At 42.9% G+C, this 12468-nt stretch overlaps 1 protein-coding gene across 1 annotated transcript in view; it reads left to right on the top strand.

Annotated features, from left to right (window-relative positions):
- The first annotated feature begins 307 nt into the window (after positions 1-307).
- LOC126456601 (glutamate receptor ionotropic, kainate 2-like) overlaps positions 308-12468 on the top strand; it is a 49941-nt gene continuing 37780 nt past the window's right edge. The window contains exon 1 of the mRNA XM_050092346.1: positions 308-699. Within this exon, the coding sequence (XP_049948303.1) occupies positions 308-699 (392 nt within the window). The remainder of the gene's footprint in view (positions 700-12468) is intronic.

Below are 12468 nucleotides of genomic sequence, written 5' to 3'. Positions count from 1 at the left end.
CATCGATGAATTCTCTTCTGAAGAGTATTGCCAACCTCATACACGCAACAACTAAGTGGGGTAGGTTCTGGTAAGTGTGAGAAAGTATCAGCTAGGGAAGGCTGTGTAGTACTTGCAATTCAGTTCTAAGGTTCAAATTGGGACGAAAAATCATTAGTATTTCTGAGGGGCAAATTCTGAGGGACTTTATTTTCCACAAGAAATGTATATTCTGTTGCTGATTGCAGTATTTGAATCCGCTTATTGCGAAGGACGTATTGCACTGCTGCAAGATCTTCGCAGCTCTTTTGACGACGTGATACGTGAAATGGCGTCCGAAGTTTTCAGGCAACACTTTGGCAACTATAATTGTATATTACTGTTATCAGATCATCCAGATTCCGCTCTTGATGCCATTCCTTCTGGGGCCACGACTGTGCGCATTTCACTGGCCACCACCAACGGTTCAGTTGAGCGGCTCCTGGTGTCCGCCCTGGACGCGGACTGCCAGGGGGTCGTGATTCGCTGCGGCGATGCCGTCACGGCTGTGGACTCCTTTCTCAAGGCGTCCAAACTGGCCATCCGGAGGGGAAAACGCCGCTTACTGGTGCTGCCGAACAGGCGAACTTCCTCCACTAACGTATCTGAAATTTTCTATCTCCACGGTATTGGGAATATCCCCGACATCCTTGTTGCAAGGCTTGTGGACGAAGCTGACAGGTAAGACACAACGTTTGCAATAGTATAGTCATTTCAGCCTCTAACTTTCAATATGCTCATGTTGTCCCAAATACGACAAGTATGTTGATTTGCATTCTGTGATTAACTGTGTGCCATTTACTTCCGTCTTAAGCTCAAAACAGTTGCCCCATAAGTTCGGGCTACTCTTTCATTTCGCATTTCCTTACCGTGTAGTCATATGTGTGCGTAAACACTTACACGAAACTGTTATGACAATATGTGCATTTTATGGCGTCTTTTAAGGAATCGACCTAGAATACTCATTTAGTCTTTTCGTAGCTCAGCTGCTGAGAAGTGCGGGTAAAAGCATAATATTGCTCAAATTTGTAAAAGAGGTTTCACTTATTAGTAACAGACATACATAGCCCACGCAAAGAAACAGTTGAACAGAGAATAAATTTCAACTACTTCTTGGAGACACAATTTTCCAAAAATCGCATTACAGAAAGATAAGACCAAAAGGAACTTCTCCATTTACGTTATTACTCTGCTATTCACAATTAAGTGCCTGGCAGAGGGTTCAATGAACCACATTCAAGCTGTCTCTCTATCGTTCCACTCACGAACGGCGTGCGGGAAAATGGTTCAAATGGCTCTGAGCACTATGCGACTTAACTTCTGAGGTCATCAGTCGCCTAGAACTTAGAACTAATTAAACCTAACTAACCTAAGGACATCACACACACCCATGCCCGAGGGAGGATTCGAACCTGCGACCGTAGCAGTCCCGCGGTTCCGGACTGCAGCGCCAGAACCGCTAGACGGCGTGCGGGAAAAACGAGCACTTAATTTTCTTTGTGCGAATGCTGATTTCTCTTATTTTATCGTGATGATCATTTATCCCTATGTAGGTGGGGGCCAACAGAATGTTTTCGCAATCCCGTCGCAACGAAAACTGCCTTTATTTTAATGACAGCCATTCCAATTCACGTATAATGTCTGTGGCCCTATCTCCCCTATTTTGCGATAATATAAAACGATCCGCCCTTCTTGGAACTTCTTCAATATCATCCGTCAGTCCCATCTAATACGGATCCCACACCACACAGGAATACTCCACAATTTGATAGAGAATTGCATTGCAAGCTTTCTCTTTAGTAGAACTATTGCACCTTCTAAGGGTTCTGCCTTTGAATCGCAGTCTTTGGTTTGCTCTACCCACAACATTATCTATGTGATCATTCCAATTAAGGTTATTTGTAATTGTAATCCCTAAGTATTTAGTTGAATTTACAGCCTTCAGATTAGTGTGACTTATCGCGTAATAGAAATTTTGCGGATTTCTTTTAGTACTCATGTAAATAACTTCACACTTTACTTTATTCAGGGTCAATTGATAATTATCTAAGTCATTTTGCAATTAGATTTGGTCATCTGATGACTTAACAAGATGGTAATTCATCTGCAAATAATCTAAGACGGCTACTCAGATTGTCTCCTATGTCGTTAATATAGATCAGGAACAATAGAGGGCCTACGACACTTCCTTGGGGAACGCCGAATATTACTTCTGTTTCATTCCATGACTTTCCGTTTATTACTACGAACTGTGACCCTCCTGACAGGAAATCACGAATCCAGTCGCACAACTGAGGCGATATTCCATAGGCACACAGTTTGGTTAGAAGACGCTTATGAGGAACGGTGTCGAAAGCCTTCTGAAAATCAAAAATTGTGGAGTCAATTTAACAACTCCTGTCGATAGCAACTCATTACTTCATGAGCATCAAGAGATAGTTCACTTCCGCAAGAACGGTATTTTCTGAATCGGTGCTGACTATGTGTCAGTAAATCGTTTCCGTCGAGGTACTTCATAATGTTCGCATACAGTATATCTTCCAAACCACTACCGCAAATCGACGTTGGTGATATGGGCCTGTAATTCAGCGGGCTATTCTTATTTCCCTTTGGGGATATTGGTGTGACTCGAGCAACTTTCCTGTCGTTAGGTACGGAACCTTCTGTGAGCGAGCTGTTTTATATAATTGCTAAATATGGAGTTATTGCATCTGCGTACTCTGGAGGGAACCTGACTGGTATACCATCTGGACCGGAAGCCTGGCCTTTATTAAGTGGTTTAAGCTGCTTTGCGACACCGAGAATATCTGCTTCTATATTTCTCATCTTCGCAGTTGTTCTTGATTGGAATTCGGGAATATTTACTTCGTCTTCTTTGGGTGAATGAGTTTCGGAAAACCATGTTTAATAACTCTGCTTTAGTGGCACTGTCATCAGTGACTTCACCGTTGTTATCGCGCAGTGAAGGTATTGATTGCGTCTTGCCACTGGTCTGCTTTATATGTGACCAGAATCTCTTTGGGTTTTCTGCCAGATTACGAGATAGAGTTTCGTTGTCGAAATTATTAAAAGCATCTCGCATTGAAGCACGCACTATACTTCGAACTTCAGCAAAACTTTGCCAATCTTCGGGATTTTGCGTTTATTTTTTTAAATTTTTTATACTTCTTTCGTTGCTTCTGCAACAGTGATCTCACCCGTTTTGTGTACCATGGGGGATCAGTACCATAACTTATTAATTTATGTATTATATATCTCTCAATTGCCGTCGATAGTATAACTTCGAAATCATTCCACATCTTTCCTACGCTTACGTGATCGGATCGCAAGGAGTGGGGACTGTCTCTTAAAAAGGCGTTAAGAGCATTTTTTCAGCTTTTTTTTAAATAGATCTACTTTGGGTTTCTTTTTGATGGTTGTGGGTGTTATGGTATTCAGTATAGCCGCAACTTCCTCGTGGTCGCTATTCCCTGTATTCGTCATGGTACTCCCTATTTGTCCAGGATTATTTGTTGCTAAGAGGTCAAGTATGCTTTCGCAACCATTTACGCTTCGAATAGCCACCTGAAGTAATTCCTCAAAATAATTTTATGACAAGGCCTTCAGTACAATTTCGGATGACGTTATATGCTTGCCGCCGGCTTTAAACGTATAATTTTCCAGCATATCGAGGGTAGATTGAAGTCGCCGCCGACTATAAATGTATGAGTGGGGTACCTATTTGAAATAAGACTCAAGTTTTCTTTGAACTGTTCAGCAACTATCTCTTCTTAGTCGGGTGGTCGGTAAAACGATCAAATTAATAGTTTAGTCAGATTGTCAAGTATAACCTCCACCCATTTCACAATAAGGCAAACTACTTCTGACAGCAATAAATGCTCCACCACCAAATGTATTTAATGTATCCTTTCTTAACACCGTTAGATCGTTTGAAAATATATCAGCTGAACTTATTTCCTACTTTAGCCAGCTTTCTGTACCTATAACTATTTGAGCTTCGGTGATTTCCATTAGTGCTTGGAGTTCCGGTTCCGTTCCAACACATCTACGAATACTTACAACCACAATAGTGATTGTTTCCACACCTACCTTACTGTGTTCTACCTGCCCCTTTTAGACGGACGCCATTCCTGTGGTTTCCTGAGACCGTCTAACCTAAAAAACCACCCAGTCCCCTCTACAGAGCCCCCGCCACCCGTGTAGCCGCTTCCTGTGTGTAGTGGCCTCCTGACCTATTAAGCGGAACTCAGAAACCCATCACCCTATGGCGCAAGTCAAGAAATCTGCAGCACACATGGTCACAGAACCGCCTGAGCCTCTGAATCAGACCTTCCACTCGGCTCTGCACCAAAGGACCACAGACGGTTCTTTCGACGATGCTACAGATGGTGAGCTCCACCTTAATCTCGGAAGCGAGATTGGCAGTCTTTACCGCTAGCTGCCCGAAACCAGAGAGAATTTCATCCGATCCAAAGCGACACACATCATTGGTACCGACATAGGCCATCACCATCTCTTGGCTGCACCCAGTACTCTTCATGCCATCCGGAAGCACCCTTTCCACATCTGGAATGACTCCCTCCCGGTATGCACACGGAGTCCACACTGTCTTCCTTCCCCTCCTTGGCAGCCATGTTCCTAAGGGCCCCATGCAGCCTAGCGCTGGAGCTCTGAACTACCAGCAAACCCACCCTCTGTGAATGCCCAGACCTTATGGACCAAGAAGCTTCCTCTGGTTCAGGGTGGACGACAGCATCAGGCTCAGAGACATCGTCAGCCAAAAGATTCAGGGAGGTCCCACAATCGGATCCACAGAAAGTCTTTCGCTGCTTGCCAGACTTTGGAATGATCTCCCACTCGACCGCAGGTGAGGCGTCAACCTCACTGCAGGCAGTTCCTGGGGCGGCCACAGCAGTGGATCGATCGGAGCACATTTGGCGTGCTCGACGTCCATCGCATCCCCACGTCCGACCCCACACAGTGATTCCCTTGTCAGCAGCCTCAACCTGTGTGAAGGAAGCCAACACTGCCTGGAGCGGTGCACGAAGGGTCACCAACACAGCTCCCATCTGTACACAGCAATCACAGTGCCTAACCATTTCTGAACTCGCTCCTGTTTGAAACTCGCAAAGATATCTGATAAACGGTGTACTCACCTTGTCAGCAGCAGGAACTCACGGTGCTCTGTTACTGACAGTCCAACCGACACTGAGCTGATCTGCCGGCCGGGGTGGCCAAGCGGTTCATGGCGCTACAGTCAGGACCCGCGCGACCGCTACGGTCGCAGGTTCGAAGCCTGCCTCTGGCATGGTTGTGTGTGATGTCCTTAGGTTAGTTACGTTTAAGTAGTTCTAAGTTCTAGGAGACTGATGACCTCAGCAGTTAAATCCCATAGTCCTCAGAGCCATTTGAACCATTTTTTTGAACTCAGCTGATCCAAGCAAAAACAAACTAAAGCCTGTACGATACGAGGGTCGAGACAACGGTCGATAGCAACGGCAGTACTGTACACTACACTGTTTTTAAAATGAAAGTTTGCTCATAGTAAGCACTCAAACACGTAAGAAATTACGAAAATATCCTAGTAACTGCAAAGATAACTGAAAAGAAGGCAATATATGATGTCGTTGTCCGCTATTAACTCCTATTTATAAGATATTGATTCAAGCAGGAACCTAGAAACGACGAATATTAAGCTGAAAATACAGGGAATAAAACATACAAATCCTAAATTGCAGTCTTCAGTGGGCCGAGACAAAATATTAAGAGTTTTACAGTCAAAGGGGAAGATCGATATGCCAGGAGATTGGGAATTAGATGTGTATTTAGGACCCGGATAATTATCTGATGCCATTATTGTTTCTTTCTTCGTTTACTTAAAACTCAATACCAAATCTGTACTTACGAACAAAATGTATATTAGCGACAGTGTCCAGCTGCAGTGCCTGGCAAAAAAGATGAATCATGCAAAAGGGGAGAACGGAACGAAATTAAATTTATGGGGTTGAGAGGGTATGTGATGTCACTGGAGTACTTACAAAACCAAAGAAAATTTACAGGAACTTGGTAGTATGATCCCCCTTATCAGTATGGGTATGTAACCCAAATGGATTGGACGTATGCACTTATTCTGTTTGGATGTCTGTCATAAAGCCATTGTATGTTCTCCTGAAGCAAACTTGCTGGCTGCTGTTGTAACTGGTCGTTGGGATCCGGGATTCTGGCACTGGAAAGTAGCAGACATCCGAGCTGGTCCAACACATGGTCTATCTGCGCAGGTATATTGCTTGCCAGAGCAGTACCTCAACATCATGCAGACAGTTCATATAGAGACGTTTCATGTCCAGGCGAACATTATTCTCTCGCAAAAGAGTACCATTAAAGTGTCGCATGTGAGGTAACGCTTGGGGCCTCAAGATGACTCTACATTTCCTTGCGTCAGAGTTTCATCAAACTCTATCAATCGTGATTTGAAAATATACCTGGTGGCTTCCCACTGCATAACGCTAGGAATAACACCGCTGTGCCTCTCGAAAACGTTAGAGCGAAAGGACCTCTGCATAGCCCACCAACACACTTACCGATGTCATCTGGACTAGCGCAAAACTGCGATTCACCACTGAACACAATGCGACCCCATCTATCAGCTGTTCATGCTATCTTTTTATGGCACCACTAAGAGGACAGCTATTAGCGTTTTTGTGTCCACAGCAGCCTAACATGTGTCAGTAATTTCTTAGTCCGGATGGTGCTATTCCCCGATCAGTAGTGCAGGATGACAAAGATTGTTGCAAGGCGTCCGTTTCTAGTTCTCGGACGGCAAGCACACATGTGAAGATTTTGCGACGTGCTTGATGCACGATATGGCATTCCTCCGCTCTGCTGGTCAGATGTGGTAGACCAGAATCGTGACGATGTCCTATGCCCGTGCTCGAGTCCCCACGAAGCCCAATAAGAGGCCATTGCCACATGCAAATGCGCCACTAATCTATTACTCTATTCGACCAGGAGGCCAAATGAAACTACAAAATGAAGCCAATTTCAAATTCTGCGACGTTCAGAATTTTTCACACGAATACGCGGGTCCTCCATGTTCTTCACAGTGATCACTAAGCATCTGACGCTGTTCAGAGCCCTAATATAGAGAGTCTGCCAGAAAAATGTATACACACTTTAAGGAAAGATAAGTATTACATATGTCAGGTTACCTTCCATTAGGAACGTGGGTGCACTCAGCGACTGTGATCTGATTTATAAATTATCATCATCATCAGTTATCTGCTATATTAGTGGGTCCTTTGCCTCTCCATTTTCTGCGATCCATTGCTTCCTTCTTAAGGCTGTTGTATGTTGTACCGTCCATCATGCCATCCAGTATCTGGAATCTCTTTCTTCCTCGCTTCCTTTTCCCTTCTACATAACCTTCTAAAACTATTTTTATCAGTCCGTCATTCTCTCTTAATATATGCCCAATCCAATTTCTTTTTCTTCTCTTTATTACATCTAGTAACTGCCTTCTCTCTCCCACTCTTCTCAGTACTTCTTCATTTTTTACTCTGTCCATCCATTTTATTCATTCCATCTTCCGCCATGTCCAGATCTCAAAAGCCTCCAGCCTTTCTCTGTCTTTTTTCCTCATAGTCCATGTTTCAGCGCCATATAGAAGAACACTCGATACAAGACATTTTATGAGTCTCTTTCTGAGTTCTCTGTCCAGACCGCTGCAAAAGATTCTCCTTTACTTATAAAACGCCTGTTTTGCCATTGCTATTATAGAGTGCAGTAAATCAGTCATCTTTGTTTTTCTTTTTTGCAAATCCATATTTAGGCTAGTGCCTATCCATTTTCAATGCAATATTATATGGGCTGAAGGGATTTGCTCTGATAAGCGTGAGGGGGAGGAGAGGGGAAGAAGGGAAGAACTCAAATTCTGTTCATCAAAGGGAGCGGGTGTAGTGAATGAAACAGAATTCCTTAAGAAGTAAAAACAAAACTATGAATAAATTGTTTATTAATCACCGAACCTGCCAATACGTACATATATTGTCTCCTTTTACTGGTACAGAAAGGCGTCTACAATGAGGTGACGTCGAAAGAACAAACTGATGTAACGGCTTTACAACAGGTAGATTCAGCTTTGTAATAAGTACCTTCCACGCTCATTATGTTTGAATGAGATCTGTACAATTATGTTGAAGTGTTACAGATAGCGTCCGGTTCACGGTGAATATTTTCTATGTTCACATCTGTAGCTGCATTTGATATTATTTTGTAACACGAGAAAAATCACATCGAAAGGGCGGTACGATGCTACTAAAGGTTATAGAACGCAGAGACATCCGACATTCTCAGACGCAGAGAGAAATGAGCCGAACGCCTAAGGAAATTTAAGACCCTCATGACAAATGTCCTTGGGAACAATTGTTTATCGTCAAATATTGTACATTTCACCTTTGTTCAAACAGATACCTGAGTAGTGGGCTGGTATGCTGATTTAAAATTTAAAGGTCATAATACACAACCTGTAATAGTGGCTGTGACCCACATTATCATGTTGTTGCCAACTCCATTTCACACCGCGGCATTGTTTTTCCCCCAACAGCGGTAGGAAAGAGAAAACCTTAACGGTGGCAAATGAAAACCCATGGTTTCAAGATAATGGAGATGGCACTTTCCTGAAGTTTGTCATTTACGATTTGATCATGGCGAACTATACTGATAGTGCCCACTTTGTTCACGTTCCACATAACTGGCCGAACTACTCAATTCACCTTGGTGAATTGATCGCGATCTCACTAACACAAACATCTGTTACGTAATTGCAAGATTAGAAGTCGTTGTGATCCATTCCCTGTTGAAAAGAACGTAAACAGTAACTTTTTGAGAGAACGTTTTATTAGAATAAAGGGCAGCAGATGTTTAATTTTGCTATTGTAATTAGAGTATTACGCCTTTGGCAAACGTAAATAATTGGTACCGTCTTGTAGTACACATACAGGATGATTGCGTGATGACGTCACGAATTTTCAGGGGTGATTGAGAAAGGTAAATTGGTTCAAATGGCGCTGAGCACTTTGGGACATAACTGCTGTGGTCATCAGTCCCTTAGAACTTAGAACTACTTAAACCTAACTAACCTAAGGACATCATACATCCATGCCCGAGGCAGGATTCGAACCTGCGACCGTAGTGGTCGGGCGGTTCCAGACAGTAGCGCCTAGAGCCGCTCGGCCACCTCGGCCGTCTAACATTGCAGGATAAGTAACTTTCAGAGATTGTGGAATGGAGTAAAACAAGGAAAAGATGTCTGGTAAACATAGGCTCTTAATCTACATACCTTAAGAGCTACCAGAAAATATTCATCTTCGGTATTGTGAAACACATCAATTCTACTGCTCGTAGCTCTTATGGAATTCGTTTTAGAGCCTATATAGACTGGATTTTTCTTCTTGTTTTGGTCCACACAACCTCCTCCAACAATATGAAAACCAAGTAGCTTTCGGAGGAAGAGACGTGTTTCACATTTTCGAAGATGAAGAAGTTCTCATGGCTGTTAAGGCCCGCATTTTCAAACCCAAGTTCATCAGCTGTTTTTTTCTTGTTTTCGTCAATGCGACCATGTCTGAAAGTTGCGTACACTACAAACTTAGCAACAATCGTACCAGAATATGTAACCGACACAGGTTAATAGCGATTTTCGCTAATAACTTTCGACTGGGGCGTTTCAGGGCGAGGGCCTGTTATGTCAAATCAGTACATTTACCCTTCTCCACCATCCCTGAATGTTTATTACATAATCACATAATCACCCACCATAATTAATGATAAGTTTATTGTGTCTCTCTGTGACTAGTGAAATAAGTACGCGCTTTGTTTATGCCAATGGACGGCTACTAATTTTACATAACTTATTTAACTTATGGTTGAGTGGATGACGTATGCTAGCGTAAACGACTCCCACAAAGACTACAGATAATAATACGGTCTTGAAACCGTCGAAACCATAGTCAAGATTAATTAAACCTGTACTTTGGGACTGGTTGGCTGTTATTTCTAAAGCACTGAAGCTCTTGTATGCACACTTGCTCAGGAGCAGCCATGTTCAAAATCTCAAAAGAAATATAGTCATAACTAATGGTAGGTCAACAAAGATACATTGAAAGTCAATAGTTCACTTCACGCAACGTCATTTTTGGAATAAAAATTAAGATAATAAAAAGAAAAAAGTCGTTCCATGATGAAACAAACAGTTTACAACCTGAACTGCTGAATTCTGTTAACCTCTAACTGGAGAGAGCGCACGGAAATGCAGCTAAAACATTTGTTTTTTGCAGAGGCGTAACGGCGTTTTGAGACGACGGCGGCAGCTCGCAATGTTGCAGACAAAGCTACTACGGCAACTCCGTTTGTCGCATTTACACGACGAATTATGCTTGTGAAGCCTATTCTCGGTTACGCTGCAAAGTCAACCGCACTGGCGTTTAACAGGCGACTGCCTGAATAGACGTAATTGTTGGTGATAATCTACAGGTCTAGCACGTACACGTCTAGCTCTCGTTTCAGTAGGTTATACACCCACTCTTCGTGACAATTTCCGACCGCGATGTAACTGTTCACCACGTTTGCATATAACTACCCCAGTCGCAAATTCACAGTCAGTAAAACCGCTGACAGGTGCGAGAGCTACCGCACAATCAGCTTAACAGCTCATGCATCCAGGTTGCTTACAAGAATAACAAGAATGGAAAAGAAAATGTGATAAATGATGATCAGTTTGGCTTAGAAAAGGTAAAGGCAGCAGAGAGGAATTTCTGACGCTGTGGTTGAAAATGGAAGCAAAACTAAAGAAAAATCAAGACACGTTCATAGGATTCGCCGACCTGGAAAAAGCGTTTGATAATATCAAATGGTGCATGACGTTCGAAATCAGGAGTAAACTTGGGGGAAAGCTATAGGGAGTGAAGGGTAATATACAATATGTACAAGAGCCAATAGCGAATAATAAGAGTGGACGACCACGAACGAAAAGGTCTGATTAAAAAGGGTGTAAGACAGGGAGTAGTCTTTCCCTCCTGCTCTTCGATGCATACATTAAAGAAGCAATGATGGAAATAAAAGAAAGGTTCAAAAGTGGAATTACAATTCAAGGTGAAGGAGTATTAATGGTAAGATTCGCTGATAACATTGCTATTCTCAGTGAAAGTGATCAACATCTACGAGACCTGCTGAATGGAGTGAAGAGTGTAATGAGTACACATTGACTGAGAGAAACTCGACGAAAGACGAAAGTAATGAGAAGTAGATGAAATGAGAACAAATGGTTCAAATGTCTCTGAGCACTATGGGACTTATCATCTGGGGCCATCAGTCCCCTAGACCTAGAACTACTTAAACCTAACTAACCTAAGGACATCACATACATCCATGCCCGAGGCAGGATTCGAACCTGCGACCGTAGCGGTCGCGCGGTTCCAGATTGAAATGGCTAGAACCGCTCGGCCACCCCGGCCGGCGAAATGAGAACAGCGAGAAACTTAACAACAGGTTTGTTGGAAACGAAGTAGATGAATTTATGGAATTCTGCAACATAGGCAGCTAAATAATCAATGATGGACGGAGCAAGGAAGACATCAAAAGCAGAAGAGCACTGGCGAAGAGGGCATTCGTGGCCAAGAGAAGTTCTACTGGTATCAAAAATAGGCCTTAACTTGAGGAAGAAATGTCTGAATATGTACGTTTGGAGCAAAGCGTTGTACGGTAGTAAAGCATAGCCTGTTGGAAAACCGTAACAGAAGATAATCAAAGCATTTGCGGTGTGGTGCTATAGGCGAAAGTTGAAAATTGTGTGGACGGTGAATTATAGAGTGAAGAGGTTCTGCACAGAGTCGGAGAAGAAATACTGACAAGGAGAAGGGACAGAATGATAGGATGTTTGTTAAGACTTCAGGAAATGACCTCCAAGGTATCCGTAGTGGGCAAAAACTGTAAAGGAAGACAGAGATTGGAAAACACCCAGCAAATAATTGAGGACGTAAGTTGCAAGTGCTACTATGATATGAAGAGGTTGACACAGAAGAGGAATAAGTGGCAGCCGCGTCAAACCTATCAGAATACTCATGACCCAAAAAAAGAAAGTTCTCTCGCCTGACGGGCAGTAGTAATTATGTTCACCGCGACAGTTACGGCTTCAAACACTCGATTGTTCATTAATAAGACACACACAATACACAGTTTTATGGAACCGCGGCTCCCGCAAAGAAGTTAGATGTAAAAACAGTTTCGCTCATATGGTAGCACCAACTAAAACGCCTATTCGCGTAGGCATATCATTACCGGTTGAGAAATAATCCACTTAGTAATACTCAAACCGTAAGATCTTCCTGTTCATAATGGTCACTTCAACTTTCATTACGCACTGCGACGGTAATCCGAATCGTAAGTTGATGAGTT

Source organism: Schistocerca serialis, chromosome 2 (assembly GCF_023864345.2).
Source record: "Schistocerca serialis cubense isolate TAMUIC-IGC-003099 chromosome 2, iqSchSeri2.2, whole genome shotgun sequence".
In the NCBI taxonomy this organism is placed as follows: Eukaryota; Metazoa; Arthropoda; class Insecta; order Orthoptera; family Acrididae; genus Schistocerca; species Schistocerca serialis.
This window is presented reverse-complemented; position numbering and strand designations above follow the sequence as displayed.